At 52.7% G+C, this 17,049-nt stretch overlaps 1 protein-coding gene across 10 annotated transcripts in view; it reads left to right on the top strand.

Annotated features, from left to right (window-relative positions):
- GSE1 (Gse1 coiled-coil protein) overlaps positions 1-17,049 on the top strand; it is a 354,820-nt gene that overhangs the window by 327,374 nt on the left and 10,397 nt on the right. For 9 of the 10 annotated variants that reach the window (XM_044987177.1, XM_044987181.1, XM_044987179.1 and 6 more), the window contains 9 exons: positions 207-404; positions 1,224-1,415; positions 1,521-1,843; positions 2,900-3,224; positions 7,545-8,131; positions 11,238-11,350; positions 12,784-13,054; positions 14,193-14,300; positions 15,099-15,470. In XM_044987177.1, coding sequence (XP_044843112.1) covers positions 207-404; positions 1,224-1,415; positions 1,521-1,843; positions 2,900-3,224; positions 7,545-8,131; positions 11,238-11,350; positions 12,784-13,054; positions 14,193-14,300; positions 15,099-15,470 — 2,489 coding nt within the window. Of the gene's footprint in view, positions 1-203; positions 405-1,223; positions 1,416-1,520; positions 1,844-2,899; positions 3,225-7,544; positions 8,132-11,237; positions 11,351-12,783; positions 13,055-14,192; positions 14,301-15,098; positions 15,471-17,049 lie in introns of all 10 variants that reach the window. The other variant, XM_044987176.1, reaches the window with a different exon arrangement.

The following is a 17,049-nucleotide window of genomic DNA, read 5'->3' as shown; positions in this document are numbered from 1 at the left end:
AGAGTGGATTGTGGCTCTGCCTTTGCAGTGAATTCCTATGCTCAGCCACCAGCATCTCAGTAGGGGTTGCCCCTTCTCCGGGCTCTGCCTTGGGAGCCCAGTCCCCCCGCCCCCCCAGATCCAAGCTAATGAGGCCATCCAGAGGCTTGCGAATCTCCTGGATTGGGAAGGTCACCGACTCTCCCTCCATCCCTCCCCGCCAGCAGCCTTCAGCGGCCTGTACACCATGTGGTGCCTCCCAGCGCGGTCACTGAAGATTACCTGCGGAGCTTCCGGCCCTACCACACCGCCGAGGAACTCCGTATGTCCTCCCTGCCGCCCATCAGCCTGGATCCGGCCACCGCCGCTGCTTACTACCACCCCGGCTACCTGGCCCACCACCCCTTCCCTCACCCAGCCTTCAGGTAAGCATCAGAGGCCAGGGGAGAGAGGGTCTGCTAGGGGCTGCGCAGTGATTGTTTTTCTCCACGCGTCCAGCCGACAGCGGCTGCTCACCAAACCTTGCGGGGGCCGTGGGTTGAGGCAGAGCAGTGCAATCAATTACTCTAGCGTCGGCTTTGGAAGCCACACAGAAATAAGTACACTTTATCCACAATTGATGGTTCCCCGGGTGCTTCAGTACAATGGTAATAAGGCATTGCAGGGAGGTCATTTACCACAGCAGCGGGGATTCCTGCGGCTGGGCTGGTAACTAGCTCCTTGAGTGTGAACCCTTCACGGCAGGCTTGTATCTGCTCTGCTGCTGGGAGCAGTGCCGAAACCCCTTTCATTATCCCCTCGCCAGAGATAAAGGAAAGATCAGCACAGAGCCCAGGTCCCCCTGGCAGGCAAAGGATGCTGGGAAATCTCTTGCTAAGCTGGCTGTGCTTAGCTTCTCCCCAGAGCCAGAGGGCCCATCCAGTGCTTGTACCGTACAGTTTCTTTGGCGTGGAGCCATGGCTTTCCACAGGTGGGCTTGTGGAAGGTCGGGAGAGGGGCAGTGACGGGAGCCGGCCTGAACCCGAACTGGGAGAGGCCTCCGAGGAGCTGCCGAACAGTTTGCAGTGGTAGAGTCAGGCCGGGACTCCCATCCCTGGGGGACTGACAGGAGCCTGCCAGACACGTGAAGTCACTTCTCCCACAGCAGGTGCTTTCCCTTCAGTAGCCACATGCTCCTGGCCTCTGCAGCCAGCTGGAGAGGGGAGCTGTGCGGCCTTTCAACCTGACCCGTTCTCTCTCTCCAGGATGGATGACTCCTACTGCCTTTCGGCCCTGCGGTCCCCCTTCTACCCGATCCCAACCCCTGGTTCGCTCCCACCTCTTCATCCTTCAGCCATGCACCTCCATCTGTCGGGAGTGAGGTACCCCACCGAGCTGCCACACTCGTCGCTCTCTGCCCTTCAGTCCGAGCGAATGTCCAGTCTGACCGCGGAGAGGTAAAGGGCTCCATGTCCCGTGTCAGGTCGTGCACAGCCCCTGGGGGTGGGAGGATGGGGAGGCCCGTGGAGATGCTAACTTTGCTGTTCTGTTGGTGATTCCAGGCTGCAGATGGACGAGGAGCTGAGGCAGCGCGAGAGGGAACGCGAGAGGGAGCGGGAGAAGGAGCGGGAGCGGGAAGCCGAGCGGGAGAAGGAACGGGAGCGGGAGAGAGAGCGGGAGAAGGAGCTCGAGCGGGAGCGGGAGAAGGAGAGGGAGCGGGAGAGAGAGCTGGAGAGACAACGAGAAAGGGCCCGGGAGAAGGAGATGAACCTGGCCAAAGCCATGGAGAGCCCATTTCTGCCAGTGGCAGAGCTGCACGGGCTGAGGAGCCATCCAGCAGAGGAGCGTGTTAAACCAGCCGAGCAGCTGACGCCAAACAGACCAGGTAATTCCCCCCACGCGCCGCAGAGCCCTGGCGTGGAGCACTCCGGGCTGGCTGCTCTCCTTGGCACAGCTGAACCAGGCCCCACTGGTAACTTCCCTGGGGCCTGTCCTTCGCGTGGGCCTTTTGTGAGAACCGCAGCCCTGGGACTTTGCGTTGAGTTCACCTGGAAGCTCACTGCAAGACTCAACCCAGCCAATAGTGCAGGGGTCGGCAACCTTTCAGAAGTGTTGTGCCGAGTCTTCATTTATTCACTCTGATCTAAGGTTTCAGGTGCCAGTCAGACATTTAACATTTTTAGAAGATCTCTTTCTATAAGTCTATAATATAGAACTAAACTATTGTTGTATGTAAATTAAATAAGGTTTTTAAAATGTTTAAGACGCTTCATTTAAAATTAAATTAAAATGCAGAGCCCCCTGGACCGGTGGCCAGGACCCGGGCAGTGTGAGTGCCACTGAAAATCAGCTCGTGTGCCGCCTTCGGCACCCATGCTATGGTTGCCTACCCCTGCAATAGGGAGTCACAAACCAGCCTGTGCTCCAGGATTTTGCCCCAGTGCAAATGACTGCTACTGGGTTCCTCTTGGTTCCTGCTGAGCCATTTCTGGGCAGACGGTCTGCTCTTGACTACAGGATGGGATAGGCTTGCCCCCGGCAGCTTCCCAACACTAGTGACGTACCAAAGCTTTGTCCTTCTCCAGCCCCCTCCATCCCTGAAATCCACAGACAGGTGAATTTAGCCTCCCAACCCCCAGATGAGGCAGGAAGGGGTATTGACCGAGATCCCCCGGGAAGCCTGTGGTGAAGTCAAGGCTAAAGCTTACATCTTGCAGCTGCCAGTCCTGGCTGTCATTGCACGTTAGTTGGATTCTTAGTAGTCTCTGTGTTGGGGTGCTGGGTTTCCAGCAGGGATGAGTTCTGGGGACCGTTTCCATTGCTCTGCCTCATGTAATGAACACTGCACCTAGTTGCCCACCTATCATCTGCAAACTGATTGGCTGGGCTGAGAGTAGGCGACAGTTCTCCCTGACGGCAGTGCATCCTCTTCCTCCTGCAGAGAAAACCAAGGACGCGACCATCCCAACTCCTAAGCCCGTCCAGCACCCCTTGCACCAGCCGCCTGCCTCCCACCATCCCGTGCCCAGCCTCATTTCCAGCCACAGCGTCTTCCCCCTCCCCGGGAGCAGTGCGGCCACGGCTCTTCTCATCCAGCGCACCAACGAGGAGGAGAAGTGGCTGGCGCGCCAGCGTCGGCTGCGGCAGGAGAAGGAAGACCGCCAGTCCCAGGTGTCGGAGTTCCGGCAGCAAGTGCTGGAGCAGCACCTGGAGATCGGGCGGCCGCCGAACCAGCCGGAAGCTGAGCACCGGCCAGAGAACCCCAGGTAAGGGCTGACTCCAGTGCTGGGATGGACAGGGACTCTCTGGAGTTCTGGAATCGGAGGAGCAGAGCAGCCAGGCCTGGCTTGTGTGATTCAGGAGGCAACTGCTGACTTGGCCGGAAGCGCACGGCTTTGCTTGAGTCCACCTAAGAGGGCTCCGTGCTGAGTCTGAGCAGCTGGGCTACCATGAAAGGCTGGCAGAGGGGTGGGCAATGGGTTAAAGAGTCTTTCCCCTTTAGGTCACTGGTTCCAATCTGGCCTGGGCTGGCAGTGACAGCAATTTAATATCTCCTGACAGCTGCTCAGTGGCCTGCACGAGATAAGTCTGGTGACCTCAGGTTAGTTGCTAGTGACTAGATATTGCTAATTGCTACCCTTGCTAGCAGTATGAAAACCCTCAGACTGCAGGGGAAGCGAGCCACGGCACCCCCGAGGGGCAGCTCCTCCAAGATTAGGATTCAGGCACCCTGGCAGGGCAGGAGGAAGCAGCGTGCGCTGCTGCCCCGCCTTGGACCTGTTTTGGGGCTAACCGGAGTCCTGGGGCTGCAGGCCTGTCAGTGTGGCACCGTTCACCAGCATTTACCTTTAGTCCCAGTAAATACAGGGGCAAAATCTTGTTGCTATTTAACGAGGAAGAGTCCAGATTCTTTCCAGGTCCGAGTGCTCCATCAGCGCTTCCATCTGTCAGGCGCCAGCTGAGCCCTGGGTGCAGTGGGGAGTTCAATATGGTAGCCTGCCTTCCTGAACAGCCAGGAATCCCGGCCAGCCCCCTGCAAGCTGCGTGCCAACCCAGCCCTGCAGCGCAGCACCCCTCTTACCTTGCAGCGGCACGTCAGCCCTCGGCGTTGGGAGCAGGTCAGCAAATCACAAGGGGTCAGAGCAGCATGCGGCCTCCTTCGATGCCTCCTGATGTGACTGCCCCTCTCTGTAACCCTGCCACTTTGGGGCTGATTGATGCTGCCTTTCTTGCTCTGTCGCTGAGCACTTAAGCGCTGCTGGCTCAGCCAGTCATCTCTGCCACTGGATTCCATTGTCATTTTTGGGTATCAAGGGGATTAGCTAAACTAATCAGGTATAATAGGGAGCGGATTGCAGGGCTGCACAATGGCAACGTCTCATTTCACTCTCCACGTTCACGTTCTCATCCCTCCCCAAACCCAAGCAAGTAGCTCAAGGTCACCTCCACTACATGGACCAGAATGTGTCTGCGTGGGGGCTGGGGGCTGCTTCTCCCTCCACCTCTCAGGCTGGCTGGGTGGGGAGGCTTGCATTGGAACGGTCACAAGGAAGCGTGTGGGTGCTAATCTGCCTTGCTCAGCAGCGGTGCTGCATCTCCCTTGAAGAGGACTCACTCATGCTTGACAATTGACATGTCAGTCGAGCCGGTTAACGTCCATCATGACTGAATAAGAAGTCCTGCTACCTTGCCATGTCGGATTGAATGCACATTGCTTCCCTGCCTTCTTAAAGGTCTATTAAACAAGCAGGCTGCTGTGACATGGGCCAATTTTTCCAGAGCTCTGTAGCTAGCACAGGATCGATCTATACTAGATAGGCCTACAGCGCTCATGCATGCTGGCAGGGGGGAAGCACTCTAGGTAGGAAGTGGAAGAGGCTCGTCTCCTGCTCGCTGTGGGTGTCTGTACCTCTGCTTTCCACAGCTCCATGGCAGCTGCGCTATAAATTGTAGCACTGATCTGAACTTGATGCTTCAGTGCACGGAGGTCCAGGGCTCTGAAGTGGAAAACTGTTAAATGCACAGCTTCAGTGCATGAAATATTTATTCTGCTAACAGTTTTATTCCTTTGCCGGTTACTTAAGAAGGGTTTCACGGTGTCGTTCCCTTTGTGCTTCTAGAGCGCTGAGTGCCATGCCCCTACCTCCTCGCCTTTGTTCAGCAGAACCTGGGCAGAGGCTGGATCTGGTGATTTGTAGGTGGCTAAAAAGTAGATTTACCACCTTGGGTCCTGTGTTGGGACCCATGCAGGTAAACTGCTGCTTCTGTGCGGATCCCCACTGAACAGAGCTCCATGCGAGCGCAGCAGCGCACCCACAACGATCCTGAGGCATGATCAGAGCCGTGGGCTGGAAGTAAGGTATCTATAGGGGAATTGACAACTAGGGGGGTCAGGTAGCTAAACAAGCAGTTGATGAATAAAAGTGCCAAGCTTAGCTGGTTAGGATCCATGGGCTTGACCAGCAGGTATTTGGGGAAATGTTTGTGGATCTGAGAGTTTCATAGCCAGGTGTTTAAGAACCAGAAAGCATGTCCTATCTGGGCAAGAAAATACCGTCTCATATGACTTAGATGACCAATAACGAAGTGTGAATTGTTTGCAAACAGCCTTGAGTCACAACTTTGTTTTTTAGGCCAGTTGCTTATCAAATGCTTCTAAATAACAAAGCCATTGAGGGAGACTCCGGATCAGTTTGCAAATGATTCATTAACCCAAAAAGGGGGCTAAATTCAGACTAACGCTTATGTATCAGAAAGAGAGGAACTTGATTACTGACAAACTGGTCACATGTTAAATACTCCCCAAATTATGTAGGCATCAAGGGTAACTATGCCACCTCAGTTCTTCCCAGTTCACTTATGCATTATCACGCAGTAATCGCATCCTGCAACAGCTGATAATGGAGTAGGTCTATGCATAACGTGAATGCCTTCCACAGTTGTATATTATCCACTGCAGTTAACCAAATGACCACTAGATGTCGTGCCAGTTGCATTCAGAGGCAGTCTGAAGGCCCTTTATCTGGTTATCAAGCCTTGAAGATGCAGTTTAGCAGGGAATTGTTCTTCCATCCCAGAGTTAAATGCCTTCATAAGCTGAATACCTCTTTTCCTGCTGCCATCTCTTGGCTATTCCCCTGGGAGGCCCAAGATGTGTCCTAGGGCTTGGCTACACTTGCAAGTTAGAGGACATTAAATCAGCCCCAGGCACCCTAACTCCTGAGGTGTCGACACTGGTAAGGCACTTAGAGCGCCTGGACTCCGCAGCTGGAGTGCCCCTGGTAATCCACCTCCACCTTGCTGCGCCCTGGCTGAAACGCCAGGGTGTCAGTGTGGACGGCGTGTTGCATTACTGCGCTGTGATTGGCCTCTGGAAAGTCCTGAAGTCAAGTGGCCACTCTGGTCATTGTTTTGAACTGGGCTGCAGGCATGTGGCTATTCCCTTTCAAAGCTCCGTTTCTGACAGTGGGCATGCTTATCTGCTCCGGGACACAAAGCAAACCATCACTGTGGAATGCTCCTGCTGCAGAGGCAGCCTGCGCGCGTGTGTGTGTGTGTGTGTGTGTAAGAGAGAGAGAGGCGGGGGGTGGGGGCTGATGTCAGGGTTTCCCCCTTTCCCCGCCACTGTCTGAACTTACAAGACAGCATGCTGACACTCTCTGCCCCCCAAAAGACACTGTCTCTCCCCTCACATACACATAACACACTCCCTGTCACACTCCTCAACCCCATTTGAAAAGCACGTTGCAGCCACTTGCACACTGGGATAGATACCACAATGCACTGCTCTCTGTGGCGTTGCAAGAGCAGCTAATGTGGCCACGCTAGTGCGCTTGCAGCTGATAGTGTGAACACACGGCAGCGCTTTCCCTGCTGCGGTCTCCGAGGGTTGGTTTAATCCCAGGACTCTACATCTGCAAGTGTAGCCATGCCCTTAGTCCTTACAGGTCACGGGCTATTGTTTCCTCACCTGGAGAAATCACACCCCTCTAAAGAGCTCTTAAGGCTGCATTTATCAAAGTTAAGTGTGCAAATGGGCCCATTGTTCCCACTGGGGAGATGCCAACTGGGTGACCAATGCCGACAGATGCATCAAATGGGCCAGCAATGCAATCACCCTGTGTGGCTGTACAGATGTGGCAGTTGCTTGCGTAGATTAGGTGAGGAATTGCACATGCATTTTTGCACCTATCTTTTTTGATGATCTGGCCCTTAAAACCAAAATGAAAGCTGAATGTTTCTGGTAAAGTTAAGAAGGAAATGAGCGTGAAGCTCTCCTGTTGCTGGTGTTGTGTAGGGGCTCCCAATGCTGGTGTCAGGGGGCCCTGAAATGCACTTGCTCACACAGACCCGTTACTGAATGTGAGCCTCTCTCCCCCCAGGAGCAATGTGAAAGGACGCAGATGAGAAGCATGAGAGCAGCTTCCTTCTGCGAGGTCTGCTTTGGGTGACAGTGGCAGGGCAGGACTGCTATGCTCTCCTCTTAGCAGACATCTATTCAAGTGTCCCCCAGTGGCACCAAAATTGTTGCTTCTATGATCCTGCTGACACCTCTCTAACTTATTGTGGGTCTCTTGTTTCTGCAGATCAGGACCAAACCGCCATGAGCCAAGTGGCCGAGACCAACCACAGCACTTTGGAGGGCCCCCTCCGCTCATCTCTCCCAAACCTCAGCATCATCCAGTGCCCACCTCGCTCTGGAACCCAGTGTCCTTGCTGGAGAACAACATAGAACCGCGCAGGATCCAGGAGAATCACTCTCTCCATGCAGCCCACCCTGCCCAATATGAGTCCAGCCGACAAGCCATCCCCTTGGTGAAGGTGGAACGAGTATATTGCCCCGAGAAGCTGGATGAAGGGGCCAGGAAGAGAGAGACACTGGACAAATACCAGCCTGCCAGGGAGCCTGGGGCGTCGGAACATGGTGGGTTCTCCCATGGGCCCTTCCTGGCAGAACTGGAAAAGTCCACACAGACCATCCTTAACCAACAGAGGGCATCGCTCTCCCAGACGGGGCAGTTTGCTGAGGCCAAGCCTAGCTCACCGTACTGGCACCCGCTGCCCAGGGCCCACGACCCCATGTACGTTTATGACGAGTTCCTGCAGCAACACCGTAAACTAGTCAGCAAACTGGACCTGGAGGAGCGGAGGCGGAGAGAAGCCAGGGAGAAAGGTGAGTGCCTGCACTGAGGAGTCCCTCCCAGGCTCAGTGCCGCAGTAACGCTGAAGATGACATCTCACTGAGGGCTTATCTACACAGGATGCTGCTGTGCTGCGAGCCAGGGTGTGAATCTACTGCCCGCTAGTTTGCTGTGCCACAGCACCCTGTGCGGCAGTGCACAAACAGGCCAGGAGGGTGCTTTGACTTGCTACACTTTACAAACAGTAGTAGCCAAAGCCCACTCCTGGCCGGTAGATTAAAACCCCGGCTTGTCGCGCAGTAACGTCCACGTAGACAAGCTCGGAGAACAGAAACAAACGGAAGCAGTGCTAAAGGGCTGTAGCTTTGAGCAGGGGGAACTGGATGGATCAGGGAATTGGAAATGAGCTGCAGAGCCCTTAACCTCTAGAGCAAAGGCTCAAACCCAGCTGGGGTCAGCAGGGGATGAAAGTTGTGACCATCTGATGGCTGATCAGTGACCTGCGTGAAATTATTCGGGATGGGGATATCTTAGTCCAATTCCTGCTGAACAAGTCTCTGTCTCTCACTCACCCACTACCATGGCTGGCTCTCACTGGCACCCCTCTCTGTGTCCATGTGAAAGACAAAGATTGAATGGGCCGTGTTCATTAGAGGGGGTTCCTCTGAGACGGGGGCCAAATGCATTGGCCAGGCAGCACTGCCATTGGCCCTGCTCTGGAGATGAAGAGAGGACTGGAGTTTTCAGGGCTGTGAATCCTGCTCCAAACACAGTAAAGCAGCAGCAGCATTTTCACTTCCGTGCGGGGGGAGTGTGTGCGTGTGTGTATTGTCCAAGACAATTAAATAAAGACATTAACACCTTTTGATTCTGAACAAGCCCTGGTAGTGGGGTCGTGTGTCTCCCAGGGAGCTAATTGACACCTCTGCCAGCAGACAGACCACACTGCTGTTCCCACTGCCTATGCAAATCACGCTGAAAGCCAAATCAGAGCAGCTCTGTAAATCCTCCGCTGCAGACATGCCCAATTAATAAATGATGAACTGAGGCTAATAAGATGGCTTTAAATATTAATAGGACTGTACAAGCAGGGATAGGAACAACAGAGGGAGGAGACGGCTCTGCGGTGGGGAGAGGGGGATTTGGGGCATGGGAGCTACACAGTCATTCTCAACCGAGGCTCGAGGCTCGGGGCTGCAACTGTTTCCAGGCTGCTGCTGTCTCTGCTGCTGACACATGCAGTGTCTCAGATGGCTGGCTCTTGGCTCCGGCATGCTGCAGTTCTCTTCTATTCCCTTTTGGTTATTTCTGCTCTGCACTTGGTCCACCTCCTGCCTCTGCCTATTAACTCTTTGGAGCTAGTGGAAGCAGCTGACGGCACAATAGGCTGCTACGCTGCCGTGCATGTGAGCCTTGTCTCCTGCGACGTTGGGTACTGTGCCAGGGCGGCACGCTGGTCACTCCTGCAGTGCACAGATGCTTCTGCCATAAAAATGAGACACACCACTCCACCCCCTCCCTGAAGAAGGCTGCCTTGTAGTTCATGGCTTCCATGTACCCAGGAGGACATCCTTATCTGAGGCTATTCAACAGGGCCTGAACTCCTCACTGACCTGGCTGGGCATATCCGAGAAGCTGCTTTCTTGTGACAGGCAGGGAGCAGTTACCGATTTGCAAGGTTGCAGATGTTTAACCTGAACAACTGTTGATGCTGCAGACCCAATGTGTTGCAAATTCTACATGTGACTCCGAATGCTTGAGGGAGGGGCATGGGCTATCAACCACACTAGTGGGGAGCTGGCAGCTGCAGAGCTTTGAGTCTCATCTCACACTGGGGAAGGCCATTGGCTTCGGGGAGCTCCTCCTCGTATGCAGGGATTCTGATCTCATCTGCAGATCAAAATCAGCTCCCAGTGTATTGCTCAAGTGTGGGGTGTCAGTTTAGTTTGAGTTCCTCTGTCGGCAGGAAATAATCTTGAAAGATCAGCTAATCTGATCACACACACAAGCCTGTCTAAGCACACAGACACACATGCCTATTCTGCATATTCAATTACCATGACTGTACATCCAAATGACCAGTGCACAATCATCGTAGTTGCACATGCTGCAATAAATTGTCTCTCTAATCATGAATCTCCCTCCCATGGGATTCTTTGTAACATGTCCAACTACTGAGCAGCCTCAGACAGCTGCATTTATATGAAAAACAAACCCATCAACAGCCTGTCAGGGAAATTATTCTTCATCTCCTCCCACTCCAAAACCAAAAGGACCAAGCCCCAGGATCGACAAGCCCTGAGCCAGCAGCGGTCTGAGAACTCACCGATTCTCCACTCATCAAGACTAGAAATAGGAGCTTTATCTCATTGGGAAGGGGACTTCCCAGCTTTCCATTGGGACCCACAGCACATTCTGCTAGCCTGTGACAAGTCCCAAGATTTCAGCCATTTATGTGCTATTATTCCGGAGAGAAAAGCCATTTTGTGGTGAACTTGTAGAGATTTATTAGTGATAATTCCCCACTTTTGCCTCCAAATCCTGGCCACGTGCCTTCCTGGTACTCAAAGCAGCTGCGCTTCCCAGGTGGAGGCTTATGAATAAAGGACCAGTGATAGCTTAAAGCCTCTTTCAAACATTTCAAAAGCAGGCTTTCTATGAGACTTTGGCACGTAGAGAATATATTCCCCACGCATCACAGATGCAACCCAAACTGCTGCCAGTCACCCCGGCACCCTGTGTGGTTCAGGTAGTGACGTAGGTACATGCACACATACCCTGGACTGTTCCTTTCCCCGTGTAATGGGCCCAGGGAGACGGACTGAAATGCACTTGTAGGCCTATTGCATGGCATGGCCTTCAGCCCCCTGAGGGTACAGCCAGCCGCTTCCGTGAATTACACAGCTGGCTGAAAACGGTTCCTGCAGGGAGCCCTTTGTCCAGTCACAAGCCCTTAGAGCTGGGCAATTCTTCCAGGCCTGCTTGCTGAGCCCTCCTGGCGTGTCAGTGGGCTGGGATTCATCGCAAGCCACCCAAGTCTGAGCTGATGGAGCTCTGGCGGGTTCTCTTGGTGGGAGGGGGGAGCTGTCTGTCCCGCCTCTTGGCCTCACCGTCCCACTTTGCGTCTCTCATGCACAGGCTACTACTATGACCTGGATGACTCCTACGATGAGAGTGATGAGGAGGAAGTGAGAGCCCATCTCCGGTGCGTTGCCGAGCAGCCCCCGCTGAAGCTGGATACTTCCTCGGAGGTACGCCAGCTGGCTGCTCCTGCTGAGGTTACTCTTGAGCCTCTGTGGCCAGTCCTATGGGTGAGGTGCCCTGAGCCAGCTCAGACTCTATATGGTCACTGGGCACTATGGGGCAGAGCAGGCTAGGATGCAGCCATGGTATGTTTCTAGCCCAGGAGCACCACTGAGGACACTGCGGCTTTGCTCTGTATAGATTCTCAAACCTTTCCCACTGCGGAGGTAAGTCAGTAGCAGCAGCAGGGGCCAGCCGCAACGAAGGGGCACAGTGAAAGGATGGAAGGGGCGTTTTCAGACAAGGACAGTGACTGGGCGAGGTGGACAGATACAGTGAGGGGGTTTCAGAGGGTTGATGCAGAGGAGAGACTGAGCTTTTCTCAGCTCGGAAAAGGGGCTGTAGGATCATCGTCCTCTCACTGCCTCACTGTACCCGAGACTTAGCCCCGGCTTGCTTAGCCCCTTGCCAGCCTTTGGAAGAGGCCTTCTGCACTAATCATCTTCACAGCATTTCACCAACACTGACTACCTGTGTGAGACAGGGGAGTGAGGATTTATTACCCCATCGGGCAGGGAGGTAAAGTGACTTGCTCGGGGCCATAGAGAGAGACAGTGTCCGAGCCATAACCTTCCCTTACCCTTAGTCTGTTTGTGTCTTCAAATTGCAAGTCCTTCGGGGCAGGTGTTGTCTCTTTTCTGTGTCTGTACAGCACCAAACACAATGGGGCCTCAGTCCCGACTGGGGCCTTGGGTGCTCCCATACTATAAATATTTAATAACAACAACAGGAGGAGACATGCTCGGAAGTCTGCCTTCCAGTCCCATGTCTGGACCACTAGCCTGCAGCTCTCTGATCTGAACAAGCACAGTGGTGCACTTTCCGTGCTCCCTGCTGACAGGCTGATTCAAGCGGAATTGTCTTCAGCATTTAGGTTGGCCACCAATCCTGTCCCCTTTCCGGATGGCTTATACATCTGTGGTTTGGGAGGAACTGAACAGCTCATTCTCTGTTTAAAAGACGCTGGGTTTCCCATGCCATTGATTTTAATATTATGGATTCCTTTCCAGACTGCGTAAGCGTCCCCAGAAAGCAGTGTGGTGTACATGGAATTATACCCCCATGAACCTAGCTAGATAGAGAAATATATGACAGCGAAACATGACAGCAGCAGGTTCTTCACTATTCAGCGGGGAGGGATAGCTCAGTGGTTTGAGCATTGGCCTGCTAAACCCAGGGTTGCGAGTTCAATCCTTGAGGGGGCCATTTAGGGAACTGGGGCAAAAAATCTGTCTGGGGATTAGTCCTGCTTTGAGCAGGGGGTTGGACTAGATGATCTCCTGAGGTCCCTTCCAAGCGTGATATTCTATGATTCTATGAAAAGTCCCATTGAGCTTTGAAACTACTCATTTATGTGGCTCTTCCCATTGCCAAACTCCAGAAATTGGAGTTCCTGCAGCTTTTTGGCCTGACCACTCAGCAGCAGAAGGAGGAGCTGCTGACTCAGAAGAGGAGGAAGAGGCGGAGGATGCTGAGGGAGAGGAGTCCATCCCCTCCCACGGTCCAGAACAAACGTCGGACGCCCTCACCGCGGCTCCCACTCTCCACACGCTACAGCCCCGACGAAATGAACAACAGCCCCAACTTCGAGGAGAAGAAGAGGTTCCTGACCATCTTCAACCTGACTCACATCAGCGCAGAGAAAAGGAAAGGTATGGCTTGATCCGTGCAGGCCAGTGGGGAGGGATGTGGTGTGTTGGCTTCTGCAGATGAGGTTCTAGGTACATATGCAGCCCCATCACTATGGTATGAGTGAAAGGAGGGGGAGCTCACAGAGCTGGTGGCCATGGGCTTTAGAGCAGCACTAGGAGAAATGTCTCCATTCCATGAACTTCTGTGACACAACATGGTGATGGTCTTTTGCCCTGTGATGATGCATTGCCTCATGGTGCTGTGACTTCCCTCCTAAGAGATGAGCAAGCAAAGTACCACCTCCGGTCCCCACCCCCAGTCCCATTAGTCGGGGGAGCTGCAGGTTCTCAGCACCTCTGCAAGGCAGGTCCTGAACTTCTGGGACAAGTGTCACTAGTCTGAGTTGAAGATGCCCACTGAAGTCTTGATTTGAAGGTTTTCATTCTGCTGCAGGCTGGGTGGAGCTGCTTTGCTCCTCCGGTAGATCCAGCCCGCCCTGTTCCTGGTCTGTGCTTTGGTTGTGGTGAGCAAAATGAGGGCATTCCCCACCGCCCAGGAATGAAACCCTGTGGTGCTGGGGCGTCCCCCAGCTAGTGTGATAAAAATGGGCATCCAAAGGAATGTTTAATTTGCAGTCCAGTCATGAGCCTCACCTCTCCCATGACCTGCCGTGCAACCCATCAGCAGCCTGGGGGGTCTGCCCAGTGCTGCAAGAGAGTAGCATGGCTCCACTGGCCAGGCAGCCACCCGCTACCCGGAGCCAACACACAGGGCCCTCCGTGTCCTGTTGTTCAACAGGTTTGGATATCAGCTACGCTGATACAGGAAGCATCCGTAACCCCATGCTCACCACCACCACCCGGATTCTGGATAGTGCCGTATGCTGCTGAGTGGGCACAAGCGGTGACTTCCTACCAGTTAAGCAAAATGCCCATTGCAGGCTCTGATTTGTAGCAACTGCAGAAATCAGTTGATGTTCCTGTGCTGGCCAGGTGCCATGTTCATGTCTGTGTGCTATAACTCCGGTGAGACTAATTTCCCATGTATGCACTTGCAAAGCCAAAAGTTGCCCTTGTGCTGTCTGCTTGCGGCATCTTCCTACTTATCTCTGCTCCAATGGGCAATGGCTGCACTAAATCTCCGCTTCCCACCCCACAGATAAAGAGAAACTGGTGGAAATGCTCCATGCCATGAAGCAGAAAAGTGCGACAGCAGCAGTGGTGGTGAAAAGCTCCCCGCGGGACAGTCCCAGTCTCACCCCAGCTGGTAAGCAGCAGGGCAGAGGAGCTGATGGGGGGGGAGAAAAGGGGGATGGAGCCGATGGACAGACCTCCATGGTGCTCCTGAGAATTGGATCATAGGGACTAAAGAGTGCGCACCTAGGGGCCCTGATAATCCTCGTACTTTGACTGGTTTTACTTTGATGTCAGTGAAATTACCCCAGCATGAGCGAGAGGAGAGCTGGGTCCAACCAATAACCTCTTCATAACTGAACTGGATCTAATGGGCAACGTTCGCCTGTCATTCTGCCCATTCCCCCCTCCTCCAAAGACAGACAGGTGGCTTTCACAGTAACTGGCTAATGCAGAGTTTGTTGAAGTGATGGAGAGGGGAGGGTCAGGCCTTTGGCAGGCTTGGTGTTGAAACACTTCCTGGGTCAGATTTTCAAAGGGCCTCTACAGCATGTGCAGAGCCCAGTTGGGGAGCCCTGCGGGGCAGTTGTGCACAGTCATGGGCCAGACAGTCCAAGGTGCAGTGCTGCAACTGCAACATCTGCTGGGGTTTTTTAGAGGTCCTTTAGCATTACAGGCCCACCTGACTATTGGCACAGGATTTCTCTTCCAGCCCAGCCAGCTGGAGGAAGATCTATCCCGTGCTGTGTGAATGGACCTTCTAGAAAACAGCAAATCAACCAAAGGGCAGCGTGAGAGCCTTCCCCAGAGCCATGATGTGTCCGGCCATTCAGTAACGCCTCAGGGCACGCAGGGACATTCGAATCAAGCGTCTCCTCCGAATCAGTCCCAAGCAACCACTAGTAACTTTGTTATGGTTTATTTCCCAAAGAGCTCCAGGTGCAGCAATTTCCTGTGGATTCAGATAAACCTGTTGGTATCACCGCCTCCTTGCCAGACACTCAAAAGACATCAGAGCCCAGCAGATTAGAACAGCTGAGACCGCACGAGCTCCAGAGGGCCAAGGAACCAGCTCCGGTCTCTGCTGAGAAGCCCAGGCTGAACGATGGGCACACCGGGAAGAAGAGCCTGAGCATATTCAATTATGTCAGGGGCCCTTTGCCTAAGGATATCCCGGTGCCACTCTCTCACAGCATGAATGGGAAGAATAAGCCATGGGAACCCTTCATAGCTGAGGAATTTGCACATCAGTTTCACGAGTCTGTGCTGCAGTCCACACAGAAAGCATTGCAGAAGCACAAAGGTAATGGGATAGACCCCGAGGGGAAATGGACGGGGGGACAGCAATGGTATATGTGTACAAATAAGAGCACTGCACAGAAGTCTCAATGAGGCTTCCATCTAAGCTCTAAAACAAGTGTCCGGACTTTTGCACGTGTAAGATTCTGCACGCACACTTTTTTCCTCACCTATACAGGTGCAGAACCTGAATAGAGGCTAAATTTTATTTGCTTGTACAATGTCAGGTATTTGGACATCAAAACCTCCAGTTTGTGTACACAAAGGACATCTGCACATATACATGGGAGTTGGTGTGCTCAAAAACCTAGACCTGAAATAAAAGTGCGTGCAAAACTTGCGCATGTAAAAATGTGGGAGTTAGTTTAGAAAGTCTGGCTATTGGTACAGATATAATGACAATGATTCCCCAGCCAGCCATGCTTTTGTCTCTCACGTGTTCTAGAAAAAGAGTTTTAGAAATGACCATTATGGGAAGGGAGAAAAGCACATCTGACTGCCAGCCATGTGGGTACTCAATGTAAGCATGAAGCACAACCTGTTTCTGGAAGGTATCAGGAAATTATGAATACATCTGTGCTTTCCCATCACTGAAACAGCCTGAACAATTACAGTAGGAGGTAAAAATATGGGAACTTCATGAGAGGCACTGAAAATATGGCTCACTTACTGAAAAGCTCATTAATTTCAGTGGGCAGAAGTAAAGTTACTACAGTGTGTAGGGAGCAGCTGTTAACAGAAAATTAAAAAAAAGTATTAAGAAAGCAGAGAGGAGCACCTCAAAAATAATGTAGACAGTACGGGGCCATAAATGTATGCAATGACTGGCTCAGAGAGCCATTAAAACAGGGGTAGGCAACCTATGGCACGGGTGCCGAAGGCGGCACACGAGCTGATTTTCAATGGCACTCACACTGCCCGGGTCCTGGCCACTGGTCGAGGGTTCTGCATTTTATTTAATTTAAAATGAAACTTCTTAAACATTTTAAAAATCTTATTTACTTTACATACAACAATAGTTTAGTTCTATATTATAGACTTATAGAAAGAGACCTTCTAAGAATGTTAAAATGCATGACTGGCACGCGAAACCTTAAATTAGAGTGAATGAATGAAGACTCGGCACAGCACTTCTGAAAGGTTGCTGACCCCTGCATTAAAATCTACTGAAGACATCTCCAACACCGAGGAAGAGAAGTTAATTTTAGAGATGAATTAATAACCCAAGGGCTGCATATTTGTTAATGCAACCTGATCAAAAATGTTTTTAAATAAGAAGCCTATGTTAAGGGCACACATTCCGTGATTAGGTCACTTGACTGACAGGCAAGAGACTGGCACTCTAGTCCCAACTCTGCCACTGACCTACTGTATGACCTACGGCAAGTCACATCATTTCTCTGCACCTCTGTTGTTCCTCCTGCCCTGTCTCTTACCTGGCCAGTTACGATCTCACCCTAAAGAGCTTAGGGGCCACTAGGCGCTACTGTAATACACAAAATAGTTGTAGCATTGTAGAAAAGCAGTAACACATTTCCAGGCAGGTGTGCCATCAGGAGAGGGTGAGGATTAGAACAGGATTG

Source organism: Mauremys mutica, chromosome 14, assembly GCF_020497125.1.
Source record: "Mauremys mutica isolate MM-2020 ecotype Southern chromosome 14, ASM2049712v1, whole genome shotgun sequence".
Lineage (NCBI taxonomy): Eukaryota > Metazoa > Chordata > Testudines > Geoemydidae > Mauremys > Mauremys mutica.
The sequence above is the reverse complement of the archived record's forward strand: the minus strand, read 5'-3'. Positions and strand labels throughout refer to the sequence as shown.